Genomic DNA, 18,248 nt, shown 5'->3' on the forward strand with positions numbered 1-18,248 from the left:
AGGATGCTGACCTCATGAACCCAACCATGAGAAAGGCATTATCATCATAGCAAATGCACCAGCCGGGAATCGAACCCGGGTCTGTACCGTGGCAGGGTACTATTCTACCACTAGACCACTGGTGCTCTTGTGTTATAGTCAACCTAACATGTATATATCACGAATCATTTTTTAAACATGTCCTTTTTATAATTCGATTATTTTAGACTTGTAGAATTGTCTTCTTATATTTTCATTTTAAACAACATTAACACTACCTTAGTCATAACACATGTGGTTTGTGTCATTAATTATTAACGTCTCAAGTAAATTGTTTTGTGAATCTTTTTATATATAATATTATTATATTATATTATTATTGTATAAAACTAACTTCAAAATTTCATCTGATCTTAAAGTTTGTTATTTATTGTTGATAAAATTAGTTAATGAAACTTAAACAGAGTTTACGTATTCATAAACATGATTTACAAAGAACTGTGAAAGTTACTTTATCTTCTTATCGTAAACAGAGTTTACGTATTCATAAACATGATTTACAAAGAACTGTGAAAGTTACTCTATCATCTTATCGTAAAGTTGCGAAAGTTATTTATTATTTGATTATGAGTAATAACTTTAGTCTTTGTAAAAAGAATTGTTATGAAACTTATTAATTAATTATGGGGGTGTTCGTCTGAATGTATTGGTTCAATCCGGACCAAATAACCATACCAAATTTTTATTCGCTTCATTCAATATTTACTATTCAGATTATTTTATTAACTCCATGTTGATATAGGGTTGTCTCGTAATTTCATAAATGTGTCATCATTACAAATATATTTCATAGCCCGATAATAAGTTAATAATTGTATAAATTTGTGTTGGAACTATATTAAAGATTTAAAGCCCAACTGTTATGTTTTAACTTCTAAAGAAGACAGTAAAAATTTATTTATATTGATTTAAGTAACTTGGTTTAATCAATTTAATAACTTGATCTTGTATTAAAGCCTAGCTAATGAATATATTTATCAACATAACTTGATGAAATATTTTTCCTATCATTGGTTATAACTTCAAGTACGTATTAATAACTTTAAACTTTTAATGAATTTTGTTGACGTTTAGAGTGTCCCATTTATGTCATCGTATGGAGTATGGACTATAGAGCACCTAAAATTTGTAAGACGGACCTATATTATTGTTACTAAGTTATTAAAGATATTTTTTTGTTATGTTGCATATTGGAATGGTGAACGAATAGGTAACTTAAGCATAATTTTAAATTTTAGATATTGAGCATATATATTTACCAGTATTAAAAATAACTATAGAGATTGGTAAAAAAATTATAATGGTTGTAAAAATCCATGATAAATATCTAGCTAGCGGAGACACTTTATGGTATTCTATTTTGAATAATCATAAGCATGGTTATAAAACGTGCATTTGAGTTCGTACGCTAATATAGTATTAAGGGAAGTGATGAATCAACAACATGTATTAGCCATCTACAACAAATGTACATGTTTTACTGCACGGTTTACAACTGCGTAAATTGTAGATTGCTAATAATTGTTGTAGATTATCATTCCCCATATCATTACCCTAGTGTTAAATTCTAATAATAACCTTGAAGATTCCTTATCATGTTTACCGAGTTCTATAAAAAGTATAATATGGGTAAGAAAAAACCAATATAACCAACACGGGGGGTGTTGAGCCACAACCAACCATTCATGCTTTCTATTGCAAAGCAAGCTCATAACCAATTAATACGATGCCTTTTTCAAACAAGTCACCCCCAATCTATAAATATTTTATTACTAGCCATTACAGTTGAAATAAAACATTTATATTTGATCCATAAAAGTAAACCATCGTAATAAAATTCTATTTTACAAAAGTTTTATTAAATGTTATGTCTTTCACATTATACGGTATACAACGATCGGGAAGAAATACTGTTGAGCCACCCTCAACGTGAAATCCTGACTTTGCCTCTGAATATAACAGAATCATAATTGAACTAATTGATTCCGACAAAGTTTGATATTTTGTGGAATCCTGCCTCTGAACATAACGGAATCATAATTGAACTAATTGATTATGACAAAGTTTGATATTTTGTGGAATCCAACTGTATTATCTAACTCGATCCAAACATGTTTTGAACATAAAATAAAATATGAAATATATCAAAAAAGAAAGGAAGTAGGAAACCTCTAGCCTCATATATCGTCTTAATATCTAAAACATACAATGCATACAACTTATGCTTAATGACTCACCATTTCACACATTGATCATAAAATATAGTTTTTTCAATTGCCTTTGACATTATTTGAACTTGTGGCTTAAAGTTTTCATGTGTAGGATTATATAGTTGCATGGTAACGATACCAATTAATATATGGCCAACCGGTAAACAAATCTATATCTTTAAGGTTACATATACCTATCGATGATGAAAAATGAAAGTAATGTAGTTGATTAAAAAAACCATTATTGATTTCAAGTAGTCTTTACTTTTTATCTATACTATATTATAAAATATATTTCTTTTTAAATTTCAAATGAACAATTGTCTGAAAGATAAAAATATTAACCATTTGAATACTTTTAGAAAATCAATAGAGGTATTTGATTCTTATAGGATAATATATGTTTGACAAAGTAAATAACGAATATAAATAGACGTAAAATGACAAGAATAGTAATTCCAAAAGAAGATAGCATTATAACTAATTAATAAGTATTTGAATAAACAACTTTATCACTAGAATAGTCCCTGTTCGATGTCGAGGTGGTGGTGGACATCTAGTATTGGTTGTGGCGGGGAACATTGTATAATATTGATGTAAAAGAATTACTGTAATTATTTTAGTAGTTTGCAAATGTTGTAAGGATACTATAGATTTCAAATATATATTATAAATATTTTGATAAAAATATTTTAAATAATGAATTAAAGTGGAGACATTTTAAAATTATTAATTATTAAGTTAAAGGAAAAAATAAAAAAGGATAAAAAAATAATGTTTGTAATGAAGCTTTTTAATAAAAAAATTGATTAGTCGATGTAACTCATATGTCTAAAAATTAAACTAAAACTTGAAGAATTTGATATGTGGATTTAATTAATTAATAATTCTAATCTTGTTCACTTATGATTAGATTAACTTTTAGTTGATCTATCAAAAGTTTTAGCCGTAAAAGTAAAACAAAACCATAAATACCCGAAACTAAAAAAATAAAAATAATTTTTTTTTTACAATATAGAAAAAAAGCCATATCCACTTTGGTTGGAGGGAGTCAAATGGAAGTGATTGGCAGCTCCTCATCTTCCATTTCCTTCTTCATATCTCCCTGCAATCATCTCTGCTTCTCTCCCAAGGTATCTATACATCTACATCTGTATCTATATATATGTATGTATGTATTCATTCTCATGTCAAACCCCCCTGAGTCAGTATAAAAAGCCCTTCAATTGTGTTTAAATTCATGCCCATAAACAAAAAGACAAAAAACTTGACTTAATTTACATTGTTGGTTTTTGTTTATATCACTTTATAGATAATTATAAAATGATGAGTAAGAGTAAGCCTTTAGTTGTGTGTAAATCGAGTTATTGAAAATTGTAAAAGTGATCATAATGAGTGGTGGAATGCTAAAAGTTCATGTATTTATGCTGCATTTCTATTTGCAGGTCGTGCGGCGTAACTCTTTACTAGTTACCACTGTAAAATCTAGGCTGTGTAAATCGTTATCGTGTGTAAGCGTAAATGTTAGTGATAGATTAGCAGGTTTTGACTTTAAGAAGGAAGATGAAAACGGGAGTGTCGCCTGGTTGGTTAATAGGTTAAACAAGAGACTTGCTTTTCATCATGTGGTGTTTTTTAGGAAGAAGGGACGGTTATTGACTAAGTTAAGGAAGCATACTATTAGCCTTCGGAAACTAGTAAAGGGTTCAGAGAAGTTTAAAGATTTGTTTCCGGTTTTCTTTGTGCGTGTTGTGTTGGGCATGATGCTGTTTATGGCTATTACTATTCCTGTTAGCAAATCTCCATCATGTAAGTCTTATGCAATTTCTGTTTTCAATAAACACCAATCTTCTACATCATATGGGGTTTTATGGTGAGGTTTTACATACAGGGGCTCTCACGGAGGAGAATCTTCTGTTCCTTGAGGCATGGAGAACAATCGACCGTGCATATGTTGACAAGGGCTTCAATGGACAAAGTTGGTTTAGGTACAGAGAAAATGCACTACGCAATGAACCAATGAACAACCGTGAACAAACATGTGAGTCTTTAGGTTTCTTGCTTTTTTTCTTTGTTGTATTTGCTGGCTTGTTAATTTCTAATTCAATATTCTTTTATAGTGAAACAAATTCATAATAATGCGTTACTAGTTTTGAAGCCCTAAGTGTATGTAATTGTAACTCACTGTATCTATATTGTTAATTGTATGGTTGTGTAAAACTTTTAGCAATTTTTGCATCCAGATGCTGCAATAAAGAAGATGCTTGCCACCCTGGATGACCCTTTTACCCGTTTTTTGGAGCCTGAGAAGTTCAAAAGTTTGAGGGTATGAAGCCCACTTTATCTACATGCACTCTATAAAGAATGTAATGAGTTATATCGGTTTCTCTTTCTAATTATGGAAAATATGCTCTATGAAGGCAGTCGGGAACACAAGGTGCACTTACGGGAGTAGGGTTGTCAATAGGCTACCCAACTGGAAATGATGCAGCTCTCTCAGGACTCATGGTCATTTCAGCTTCTCCAGGGGGGCCTGCAAGCAGGGCTGCAATTTCTCCCGGTGATCTAATTTTGGCCATTGATGATAATAGTACAGAAACAATGGACATTTACGATGCAGCTGAACGATTGCAGTAAGTTATATATCTGCACTTTAATTCTACTCTGTGCTTTCCCTTTTTCTATAATGGATGAGGTTTCCCCTATTCAGCCTACCCTGGTAAGGTGAGTCTTTTGTTTACTCTACCGTGGAAGGCGAGTCTTTTTTTGACTCAAATGTATATGGTGTAACCGCCTAACCGGGGTATCCCGTGACCAATTCCGAACTCTTCTCAGGCCATCTCCAAGATTGTACCTAGCTGGTTTCGAACCTGAGACCTTTTGTAAAGAGGTTCTGAGATAAAAAGTGTGGCTTTTCCCTTTTTCTATCATTTCCTCTATATCTAACAATTTTATTAGTCAATAATCTTCTTGAAATTTAGGATTATTTATAGACATGTAATTGACTTGCAGGGGCCCTGAAGGAAGCGAAGTACAGCTAAAAATACGAAGTGGTCCTGAGATAAAAAGTGTGGCATTAACGTATGCTCATCTGCTTTCTTCCATTTTAAATTAGTCATAACCTTCATATGCTAGTTTGTGGTGACATAGGTCCTTTCTTTTAAATACTGGAAACCACAATTATCATGCGTCATTTTTTCAAGCAAATATTTGACTCACTAATTGTTCATGGAGAAAATTTATTTAGTCAAAAAGTGTTTCAGCTTAACTCAATCCGACGATACTTGTTTTGTCTTTTACTAAAATTCAACTGGTTAGTCTCTGCAGTCTATAAATGGATATTGAGTTCAAAATCATTTGCTATGCAGGCGCGAAAACATTTCATTGAATCCTGTGAGGTCAAGAGTGTGCGAAACACCTGGTCTGGGGAAGGGTGTCTCCAAGATTGGATACATAAAATTAACTTCATTTAACCAAAATGCTTCTGGTATAGTCACCACTTACTGTTATTAGTTAAGTATGATTAAGTTAAATGCTTCTGCATGTATATTTCATGAGTTTCCATGTAAATTATGCGAGTACTATTATTTCTCTTTTAGGTATTTTAAGGGAAGCTTTACCATGAAAAAAAAGATGACCATCATTTTTCAATTCTATAATCTCTTACTAGTTAGCTGTAGTTGAGTCATGTATGAAAGGCAAATTTTAATGTCAGTAGCCACTAAATTCTGTGTGACAAGTAGCAGTAGCAAAATTTCATAAATTAGAGGAGGCAACTTTGTCCCGTTTGCTCCGATTTGTTAAAGAATGGGTCAAGTTGGGTTATGTTTCATTTTTGATTGGTCAGAAGTTCAGCTCAAATGGAAACAGATCAAATGGTTGATAAGGTCAATCAAGGTAAAAACAGACCAAAGGTTGGCCAAAGTTGATATATTTTAATGATGCAACCTCTTGAATCATTTATTCTAGATATTAGATTATTCTTGTTGATGACATAATTTTTATGTAGTCTCCAATACACCAACTACTAATATTAAGTTGCCAACCCGTCTAGATTGACTTAACCTGATTTGACAGTACAAAATTTTATTTTTTTGACTTGAACCGATTTGGATACGTTACCTGGCGTCCTAGCCTACCCGAATCAACCAATCTGCTACCTGTAGCCTAAATTATGTTCTGCATGTAGAGTTTGAGCATTGATCAAGATATCATTTGATTGGACATAATTGTATTGGTATACTACTGCACCATCATCAAATATGAAATAATAGTGTGGTATATTGTCTCTGTGAAAATGAATAATGCTTCTAACAAGATACCCATTCCAGCTGCCGTCAAGGAAGCAATTGAGACTTTAAGAAGAGACAATGTTGACGCCTTTGTTTTGGACCTTCGTAATAATAGGTGATACTTTTATAACACCCACTTGTTTTGGGATTCATTTTTGAACATCGTATCTGCAAAGCTTTCTAAAATATCATTCAATTTTGATGCAGTGGTGGTCTTTTCCCTGAAGGCATTGAGATCGCCAAGATCTGGTAAGTCTAGTTTAGCATTTCTGCAAAAGTATTGTTTGCTATCAAAAGGTTTTGCTGACTTAAAGTGGTAAAAATCTGTCTTTTCTGTTTGAAATTGGGGTTGGTTGGTATATATCATTACCTTTCTAGCTAGAGGGACAAAGTGGATGGGGTGGAGCAGGTTGGTGACGTGTCAAAATATTTTGGGTCAGAACATGTCACTTTTTTTTAATATGAGCCGGACTTTTGGGGGTGGGGGTGTTGACTCTTCAGCATTTTTTTTTATCTTCTTCTTTAGAATATCAGAATTCATTGATATGTTAAATATGGTTAAAAAGCTATACTGTGAAACATTCATCATTTTTTTGGATAAGGAAATTTTAAGAGGTTGTAAGCATTTATATGCACTTCAAACCAGTTTTTACCTATTCAACCCATTTCTTTTATACCTTAGGTTTTACAGTTAACTCGTTTGACCCATATATGAATTATGAAGTATAACCCATACCAGGCAACTGTTATATAGGTCATATTGATACATCTGCTTTTAACTCTCTTTCTGAAGCCTAATCCTTCTAATCCTTTAAGCTCATAGTCCCATATTTAACTCAATAATCACCCTCTTGTATTAATCTTTAGTTTTCTATTTAATTAAATCCATATGCGGTAACAATTTACTAAGTTGTGCTATATCTGACTTCTGGGGCCCTTGAATTAGATTTTGTTCTAAAGTTTTAATCTTCCAAGTGCAAAGTTCTCACACTAAATTCAACGCAAACAGGCTGGACAAAGGCGTAATTGTGTACATCTGCGATAGTCGTGGAGTTAGAGACATATATGACACTGATGGAACGAATGCAATAGCAGCTTCAGAACCTCTAGCTGTACTGGTAATGCCAAGTTGCCAACAATAACATTCTTAACGCCAACTTTTAACCTTTTTCAAAACTGAAGCATACATCTGTCTGTAAAGCCACATAAAATTGGAATCTTGTTGGGAAGGTCTCAGACTGGGCAGGTCAGCTTGATCTGAATATGATATTTTTTTTGATAAAATAATTGGTGTTTCAAATGGATAAGAATCCCTCTAAAATTGTATTAACTTTATAGGTAAAGTTGGAAAGATCTCAACCCTTAGATTAGAATCAAAGGTTAAGATTCAAACTTAATCTTTGAATCTTAAACCTTGATTTTAATCCAAGGGTTAAGGGTCGTCCAACTTCACCTTTGAAGTTGATACACCTTTAGAGGATCCCTATCCGTTTCAAATATAGTAACAAAATGTTAACTATTTCACAGAGTATATATTTTCCTAGCAACGTGATTTAGTACACTTTGGGTGATTTTCTACATATACCTACCTTTTTGGCTATTTTTCTAATTTACCTGTGTGCTGTTTTAGATACAGAACACATAGCATGCATTTGAGTATCGCCTCATTTATAAGTAACTCGGTCAAAGTTGTCATCTCTCGAGAGTTCCCATAAGTTAATTCTCTTTTTGGTTCTTTTAGGTGAACAAAGGAACTGCTAGTGCAAGTGAGATTTTAGCTGGTGCATTGAAGGATAACAAGCGTGCAGTGCTTCTTGGAGAACCCACTTACGGCAAAGGGTAATCAATTTTGCATAATGCTTCTTAATAGCATAACATCCTTGATCAGATGTCTCAGGAATAAATGATCCTTATTCACAGAAAAATCCAATCGGTTTTTGAATTGTCTGATGGCTCTGGCTTGGCTGTTACTGTTGCTCGATATGAAACCCCTGATCACATTGACATCAATAAGGTTCTCTCTCTCTCTCTCTCTCTCTCACACACACACACACACAGATGATGGATGTCTTTGTTCTGGATAGGCGTCACAACTTTAGTTTGTTGATTTGGGTTATCATACCTCTTAAGTGATCAAATAAAAGCAAGTCAAATGTCGTACAAAGTGTTTTATTGCATACACAACCTTCTAATTCATTTCTTTGAAAATGTAAACTATCATCATTGTAATAATAGTGTTTCTGATTGTATTCAAGGAATTAATTGTTTTTTAAGCTGGGCGGGTCAACCTGTTTTCACCTACACCGTATATATTTCTTAATTTGACTACCTTTAAATTTTGACCACTTTATTGGTGCGTGCACCCACGTAGGTTGGCATAATTCCTGATCATCCGTTGCCAGCATCGTTTGCCAAAGATGATGATGGTTTTTGTGGCTGCATTGGGGACCCTGCTTCTGGTTGTTTTTTAAACAGAGTTGGATTATTCTCAAGATGAGACCAGTTATATTGTGAACTTTTCGTTCATTTGAATGTTGGTTATTTGTTCAAAAGACCTTAGCCTGCATCTGTATAGGAAATTGGAAAATGTGAAGTAAAGTGGTCTTGTAAATTTCTTAACATCTATCGAGTTTCAAATCCAAAATTAAGGTTTGCTGTTAAGTTGACAGTAAAGATAAATAATATTGACCCGTTTACTTATAAGTCAGGTCCTGTCCTGTCAAAAGTTGTTCAAAGTATACTCGTAGAATAAAATGTTCATATATACTCGTAGTTTAAACTATTGTCATATTGCCACTATACCATGCAATGATTACCTATCTTACAAAAGTTAGTGCTCTTCTCAACATGAAACTTTAGTTTTGACAGTTTTGAGGGTTATAAACAAACTGAATGTTCAACAAGTGGTTATTGTTGGGTCGAAAATTCATCCGTGTTTGTTCATTTAGTTAAATATACGAATATGAACATGACTACATTCCTTTCATTTATGTTTGTATACATTCAATTGTTTGTTCAAAACATTTATTTAATTATATTCGTTTACATTATGTATATTATTTTGTTTGTAATTTAAATCTAGATTTGAATTATAAATAAGTTTATTTAGATTAATTTAAGTTTAATGCCATAACAAACCTTTCTGTCTTTGTAATATTGAATATGAATCATAGTGCTTTTAATTATATGTCTATTCTTTTGATTCTATCCGAGAGTAAGTATCCGCGCATTGTGGCGGTTAGATGGTGGAGTAATAGGTCATAAAGTGTGATAGCCAAATGCCTTAATTGTACGGGGTCCGCGCTCGGATATAAAAATTCGTCGAAAGTATATTGAATGACATCTCTAATGAAAGAGCATGAAATTTTAAGAACACCCATATAATTTTTATAATTTATCGATGTACGGTTTGCGAGATAAAAGATTTTGAATGAATCGGAGGAATAAATAATTTATGGAGGAGAGAGAAAATGTATTTGGTAATATAGAATTGATAGAAGAGGAATTTTGAGGAAGTAAATGTTGAAACTTAAAATGTTAGACAAGGGGATTCTGCTTTATAATACGAGTATAAGTACCCACGCGTTGCGGCGGTAAAATGGTAGGGTGATAGGTTATAGATTGTGATATGTTATAGAGTGTGATAGCCAAATGTCTTAGCCGTACGGGTTCCACCCTCAGATTTAAAAATTCGTCGAAAGTATATCGAATGACATCTCTAATGTAAGAGCAAGAAATTTTAAGAGTAACCTGTAACACCTCGAGCTAGGCTCGAAATGCACCGAAAAGATATAGCGTATGCATGAAATTATCGTAGAACATGAACTATATGAAAGAAAGGGGATCCGGTGAATCTAACATCAGCAAGCAGGTATCATAATACAAAATAAGGGTAAATGAATCCGGGATTCATGTAAGTCCAAGCCTAAGTCCTAGTGCGATCATCAATCAACCATCACTTCTTGGATTCCCAAGATTTCCTGAAAAGTGTACTAATCAAGGTCAATACTAGGTTGGTGAGTTCATAGGAAAGAATGAACAAGAACGCGTATAAATGTCAACCAATACATAATTAACATCAAACATGATCTAATATTTGCACACTTGTACCCGAATGTACTCAATTGCACGTTATGTACCTCATAGTACTCAATTGCACATCATTGCACCTCATTGTACTCAATTGCACATAAGTTGTTCATCCATGACCATCCATGTCCACACATACACATAACCAAAACACCATGTGAATATACTTCATACGATACTACTTTTGAAAGGCCTTTAATGCTTATATATAGGGTCACCCACAGCCTTCCCACCACATCTCCAACCTTTCAAAGGCATTACCGTCCTCCATATATATACAACTAACCTATAACATCTCAACATACATATACAATAACCATACAACAAATCACATAGTTGCACATCTACAAAACCGTTACACAACATGTAAATCCATAAATCAATCAATGTCCCATAACAACCATGTACATCAATGACCCTCACACAATTATTCACATAGTGAATTACATCAAGATATTTAGGATACGCATAGTAAGCAAGAACAAAGAATAATGATATCAACAATTATCCTAACAAGTCTTATGTTTTCACGCATTGCACACATTGTCTCACAATTATCCTTTTGTCCTCCAAAATGTCATCACCCAAGACACTCAAACATATGCACAATCAAGTCATGTCATCAATCAAGAAAATCAAGCGTATTCACAATTGAACCATGTCATTAATCAAAGCAAACATATAATTGCACACTCAAACAAGTTACACACAAAAATTGTACACTTTTCAGCTCAAATCTCAATTGAGTAGGCAGTTACGACACTCACCTTGGCTTCCAAGCAAAACAACAAGTTAATATCGAGCTATAAATGTCCAACCACCGTCACGTGTCCACAACCTATCAACATATATTACAGTATCATCAAAGTTAACTCTATAATCTTAACAAGTTGGTCTAGCAAATTTAAGTCGAGTCACAATCTCACTAACGCTTAAACAACCTTTTCGAGTATAAACAAGACACTTTGACTCAACACTTAGAAATGTAGGAAGATTCATCCCACATGAATGTTATCACAGGAAACTAGACTCTCATATGATTCCAACGATAGGTCATATGACTCGATTGGACTTACGGATCAAAAGTTATAAGTATACATGTATATAGTTTGAGTTAAAACCTCAAGTTTGATTTCCAAAAATGACTCACGACTTTGAATGAAAGATTTGTCTTGTGCAGGGCACCAATTAAGTCATAAGAGTACATTCCGGAAAGGCCAGGACGATCCTAGGATAATGGAAAAGAAGCTAGGAAATGAAAAGGAGCATCAGGTCCTGAACTGCGCCGCAGTCAAAATGCAGAAAGTTCTGCTGCGCCACAGCCCCTAGCCACTGCGCCGTAGTCATCCCAGTTCAGCAGATTTACGAGCCAAAGACCCCCAAAACCCCATTTTTGACCCAAGGATCGATCTAGGAAGGTTCAAGACATGTTTTAAAACACTAACTAACATCATTTGATATAAACAAACATAACCCACATCTTAGTTTCGATTCATAATATCAAATCCTAGCTTAAATCCATTTTGACCCATTTCAAACCCTAATTGAACCTTAATTCGATTTGACTTGATTTATGACCCGAATTTACTTGTAATCAACTAGAAACAATTGAATAAACATAAAATGATGATTATGGGATGAGTTTTACTTACCAAATCCGCTACCAAAGGCTCGAATCCGAATTTGAACTATAAATTGATTTTTCTTGCACTTTGAAGGTCAAATCTTTGATATGTAGTAAAAATGATGATATAGATGATGATTTTGTTATTGATTTACTTGAAACCACATTTCTTATGTCAAGATCTTAGAGAAGGAAGGAGGATGAGAGTGTGTTTACATGTTTGCACCAACTAGAGAGAGTGAAAGAGAGTAAATGAATGGATGAAAGAATGGATAAGGTAGGGAGGGTTGGGTTAGTCTTGATGGGTCACGGGTCGGGTATACCCATGGATATGATCCATATTCATTTACTAGCTAAGTTAAATGCTATCAAAAATGTACGGAATCGACTAGCACTAACTAATGACCTTGACTTGCACATAAGTCCCAATTGAACAATAAATTGATCTATATGAACACATTGCACTTAAATGAACTCCAAGTTGTTCTCAATATATTAATTAACTAAATAATTAGTCAAATTGTACATATGGTCAGAGAGTCAAGATTCACGATTGTTACACACCCATATAATTTTTACAATTTATCGATTTACGGTTTTTGAGATAAACGATTTTGAATGAATCAGAGGAATAAATGATTTATGGAGGAGAGGAAAAATAAATGATTGATTGAGATTTGAAGAGAGACAAAAGGTATTTGGTAATATAGAAGTGATAGAAGGGGCATTTTGAGGAAGTAAATGTTAAAACTTAAAATGTTAGACATGGGGAATCTGCTTTATAATAAATGATGGGGGTATTTTATGGGTATTATGAATAAATGATAGGGGTATTTTGGGGTTTTCACTTGTGTAAAGTTGAAATTTTGGAGGGAGGAAATGCTTTATAATGTAGGGGAGAAGAGATAACGAGAATAAGTACCCGCGCTTTACGGCGGTGAGATGTTAGGGGTGATATGTCATAAACTGTGATAGGTCACAGAGTGTGATAGCCAAATGCCTTAACCGTACGGGTTCCGCCTCGGATTTAAAAATTCGTCAAAAGTATATCGAATGACATCTCTACTAAAAGAGCATAAAACCTTAAGAACACCTATATAATTTTTATAATTTATCGATGTACGGTTTTTGAGATAAAAGATTTTGAATGAATTGAAAGAATAAATGATTTATGGAGGAGAGAGGAAAAAAAAATTGGTTGAGATTTGAAAAGAGAGAAAAGATATTATAGTTATTTTAGATAAATTTAGAATTGATAAAGAGACATTTTAAAAAAATAAATGTTAGAAACTTAAAATTTAAACAGGGGTTTTTTGCTTTATAATATAAGTATAGATGATTCTATATATTTGTTTTCATGTGTGTTCGTTTGTAAACATAAATAAACAAACATTGAAAAAACTTATAAACAAATCTATATGTACATACTTAGTTAACTTAGATGATGAATAAACATGAACAAAGATCAATTTGACTCGTTTACCATCTCTAATTATTTAAAAGAAAATGTAAACACCAATATAAAAAATTCAAAAAGTACCATCTAAGTAAAGAGAGTGATAAATTTAACAAATTGTAATTATTATTTATAACTACACATGTTTTACACAGTTACATATAGTATGCGTAAAATATGTAATAGTTATTGTACATTTATCGGTAGCCCTAACTTTGCTTCAACTATAAAATAGAGTAGTATAGTCGACCAAAAAAAAAAAAAGGGAAAAAAACGAAAAAGTAGTTTTGTGGAGAGAAATAAAGAAATGAAAGCGATGCCGGTGGAAATGTACGGAGAGATGGAAGAACAATCAGCAGCAGCAGCAGCAGCAGGAGCAGGAGCATCATCAACAGTAGCTATGGAGGTTGATGACGTGGAAGGTCTCGATATTTTCGGAGAAGGTCCACTCGGCGATATGAATCATCATAACCGTTTGATTGATTCCGATTTCTTCAATTCTTTTCACGACGATTTCGATGATGCCGATATCAACTAAAGTATCACTTATTATCATCCCTCATCTTCTATATCTATATCTATATCTATATATCTATCTATGTTTCAATTTCCGTTGTGAAACGTTGTCGTTTTGGTTATATATTATTTAAGTTGAAGTCTATCTCGTAGCAGTTGTAGTACTCCTTGTTTATCGGATTCGTTAGTTGTTATATTTAAAAGTAATTTCTGTTTAATTAGTTTCTTAGGTTTCGAATGGTTGATGCAAGTTTGTGGACAGGATGTGTGTGTTAGGGTTTATATATATATATATATATCTATAAGTAGGAATTGATTATGTTTATGCATATAATATCTATAAATATGTTATTTGTATATTATGATGATATAGGAAGATGTTGTAGAATGGTTGGATCAGTGGTAAACACCCTAGCCTCTGGAGACAAAGGTCATGGGTTCAATCCTCATCCCATGCAACAAAGGTTGGAGGGCCATTTCTACCATTTAGGTAGAAAGGGAAGCAACCTCTCTACTTAAGTAAAGGTAAGGTCTGTCTACATCTTAACCTCCCCCATACACCGTTGAGGTATTGGGGCTCAAAACCCGCGGAAGGCGGCACTGAGCAAGTTTCTTTCTTTCTTTATAGGAAGATGTTGTAGAATGGCAATATACTATCTGCGGCCGAAGTTTAGCATTCGGTCGAGTTTTTGGTGATTAGACAAAAAGATCTTTTTGTGTGCTTTTTGGTAATTGCTTAAAATTGTTTCTTCAAGAGGATAGGTGAAGTTGATTAAGTTTCTAGTATTTGATATAGACGGTCATATTTGTAGTCAAGGGTAGAGAAACTGCGCCCAGATAGATCTCTAACTTATGATTCGGCTTTAGTTAATAATAATACCCTTTTCTTAAACTGATGTTTTTGTTTTGTGGGCAATAGCTTTGTACTTTTGTTACGGTGGGAGTATTAACTTTTAGGATGTAATAACAAAAGTAGTTTTTTTACGAAACTTATAATTACCAAAACGGACTGCAGGCGAAAGTAGGTTGCTATTACTTGACATCTGTCTATATGATATGTTTTGACATTTGATATTTCGAAGTTTTTGTAATTCGGGGTATTGTATGCGTGCATTTGGGTAAAATTGTTGTTTCAGCTGGAAAATGTTATGGCTAGGTTGCTTATATGTACAATACTGGTGACTTGATCGGGGATAGCGTTTTAGAACAGTTACTTCTGGTGGCTGCAGTTTTCCTTTCTTATTATATGTATATTAGGACTTGGCAGTTTGGTTGAGGGAGAACCAGTTCTGTGTACATGCTTGATAAAGATTCTAGGAAGTAGGAATTACATGCATATGATATAGAATATAGTAATGGACTAGATACTGGTGGAATTATGATCCATTTTGGCCGATAATGCTAAACCTACGGTGAATGCATCTATTGTCACTGATTGAATTCTTTCTTTTGGTCTACATGAGAAACCAGTACGGATATTGCCTAGATATCTAAGTCTTTTGACTTTTGTTTGGCCCATGGTGGCCTTTTGATGTAATCTCTCTAGTTTAAGCCTGCAAGCAGGAAAATGCTCAATGTCGGGTTGTTTCTTAGAAATGAAAGATCGCATTTATAGAGTTGGTTTGAATGTTTATATGCCTGCTATTTGCAGACCATCTTACTTGACATAGTACTGAGTACTGACACCTAATTCAAATTTAAAGCCTGTTATTTTACTGGTTCCGGGGATTTGCGTCTGATTAGTGCACCACCTTCACAACTATGCTAACATGATTATTGTTGTTTCCAGATTGAGACAAATTTGATTTAACTTGTCCAACTGCATATACATTGTAGGGCTATTTGCTCTTTGATTTGCATGGTTTCTTGACTGGTAGTCTTGTAATTACACACCTAGGAACTGCATAGACCAAGAATGAGATCCTCACCATGGATATGATATGTCGATGTACATACTAGTGTTGATGAACATGCTAGTGTCGATGAATGGAGATATAACCTGCAAATTTGCAATAGAAATGGTTAGATTTCAGGTGTTATAGCTGTGACATAGAAATTGTAAGTGAACATGTGGCTTTTCGGTTATCATTTGCCGTGATGGTTTTAGGTTGATGTCCCTTACTCCCTTCATTGTTGCTTAGTGATAAAATTTGCCAGGTAAAGATGATCATCTTAGGTTGTATGCATAGTGACGATGCACATAGAAGATGAATACATGTTGATCTCAATAATAAGACACAGGGGAACTGATACTTATTCCAATATGTATGGTCTCTTATCTTGGTGATTAATCTTGTTAAATCAAAACATTGCATTAGGCATTTCCTAATTAGATTGTTAATCTGAGTAACTGTGACATAATTCAAGATGTCAATTTTATTATCTGTGATGGGTTTGGTTTGTTTTGTTTATTGCTTCTTGTTGGAGTTAGAATACCATATGGATTTAGGTTTTGTGCGTATGTGTGGATCAGATGTGTATGATAATCTGATTTTGTATTATTCTCTGTGTTGGAACTGATTATTTTATTTATATCCTTTATTAAATAATACCGATTCTTGAATTTTATATCGTTGTAGTCGGGTTTAGCTGAGTACGGTGGATTTTAGGGTGTGCATCATAATAACAATCATTTTGTAATTCAGACTAGTCAGCTTGCAATTCAGGGAGTGCATATACAAATTAAAACAGAAATGGTCCTGTCCATGTATTTACAAATTCCATTTCTGTATGTATATATAATACAGATACGAATAGAGGCATGGGTAAGAATAGCCCATAGTTTTGTTACTGGAATAGATGGTAAAAAATATGATTAGGTTAATGTGAACTTCGGAAATGTCCAAAGGCTTGTTTGTTTATTTATTCATTGACATTATCAAATACTACCCAAGTGTGTTTCTTTTTTGATTAGTGTAGCATGATGATCAATAAAATAAGGGGTACTGCGCTTTTTGAAAAGAAAAAAAATCTTTCTGTAAATTCTGTTTAATATTTGGTATATATATTCTATCAATGTATGCAACCAAAGTATTCTTGTGATCGATTTTTTAGTTTCCAATTATTCTCTAGCTACCTTTGAAAGTTTATCTGGTGATTCAAAACTGAAACCTCTTGTAAAAAAGCCACTCGGCAAGTACGTTAGGTAAAATACATATATAAAATTGTTACTCGGTATAATAATAAAAATACTGCACGTTGTTGGTATTTATGTTTGTAAAAAACGCGTTTCTTGTTATTAAACCAACCTATTTGGCTATTTTTATGAAAAAAAACTCACTCTGTATATATATTTATCTTGGCAAGGTTTTCTTTCCATCGGTGTTTACGAAAATATATTCATTACTTGAACGACAAGTTTGTTTTTTTTTTACGTTCGAAGAAAGAAGATATGGGGTTTTACGACGTTGATCATTACAAAGTTCTTGGATTACCATCTGGGGTAGCAGGAACCAAGATCTCACAGACAGATATTGCCAAAGCCTACAAGAAAAAGGCTTTAGAATTACATCCCGACAAGAGACGACCCGAATGCCGTTAGATATTTCCAAAACCTTCAAGCATCTTATGAGATTCTCAGGAATGAAAAAACCAGAAAAGATTTTGATGATAATTTCGTTAGATATTTCCAAAACCTTCAAGCATCTTATGAGATTCTCAGGAATGAAAAAACCAGAAAAGATTTTGATGATAATTTCGTGGTTCGTAGTAGTAGTGTAAACAAACAAGATCAGCCGATGAAGCGTAAACGACAACCAACAACAGCCGGTTTTGAAGAAGACGACTTATTTGATTGGGCGAAGATGTCAGATTTCGATAGAAGAAAACGAGCCGCTGCTTTTAGGAGACGGGTGTATGAAGTGAAAGAAAGAAACCGTGCCGCGGAATATGAGAAAAGATGGAGCGAGGTCGTATCTGAAGAAAGGAAGCGACGGGCTGCTTTTGTTTATGGTTCAAATCCGAAAGAGAGAATCCTTCAAAGGATGCAGAACATGCCAAGAAAACGTACGTTCGTCTTTTAG

General features: G+C 33.6%; 2 protein-coding genes and 1 non-coding gene across 3 annotated transcripts; 2 read left to right on the forward strand and 1 right to left on the reverse strand.

Moving 5' to 3' along the window:
- Nucleotides 1–54: 54 nt before the first annotated feature.
- On the reverse strand, nt 55–125 carry TRNAG-GCC. Its single transcript has one exon. It is a non-coding gene; the product is annotated as a tRNA-Gly (tRNA).
- Nucleotides 126–3,272: 3,147 nt separating this feature from the next.
- LOC122581928 (carboxyl-terminal-processing peptidase 2, chloroplastic) lies at nt 3,273–9,241 on the forward strand. The gene is made up of 13 exons (XM_043754250.1): nt 3,273–3,382; nt 3,695–4,058; nt 4,141–4,290; nt 4,493–4,575; nt 4,674–4,882; nt 5,262–5,330; nt 5,618–5,736; nt 6,581–6,656; nt 6,749–6,790; nt 7,551–7,659; nt 8,283–8,380; nt 8,462–8,555; nt 8,913–9,241. Exons 1-13 carry the CDS (start codon nt 3,305–3,307, stop codon nt 9,036–9,038), a joined length of 1,617 nt encoding a protein of 538 aa, XP_043610185.1. The 5' UTR covers nt 3,273–3,304; the 3' UTR covers nt 9,039–9,241.
- Nucleotides 9,242–17,617: 8,376 nt separating this feature from the next.
- Nucleotides 17,618–18,248, forward strand: LOC122583476 (dnaJ homolog subfamily C member 16-like). The gene is made up of 2 exons (XM_043755874.1): nt 17,618–17,762; nt 17,869–18,248. The coding sequence occupies exons 1-2, from the start codon at nt 17,618–17,620 to the stop codon at nt 18,246–18,248; spliced, it is 525 nt and encodes a 174-aa protein (XP_043611809.1).

This window comes from Erigeron canadensis, chromosome 9 (genome assembly GCF_010389155.1).
Source record: "Erigeron canadensis isolate Cc75 chromosome 9, C_canadensis_v1, whole genome shotgun sequence".
NCBI classification, from domain to species: Eukaryota; Viridiplantae; Streptophyta; class Magnoliopsida; order Asterales; family Asteraceae; genus Erigeron; species Erigeron canadensis.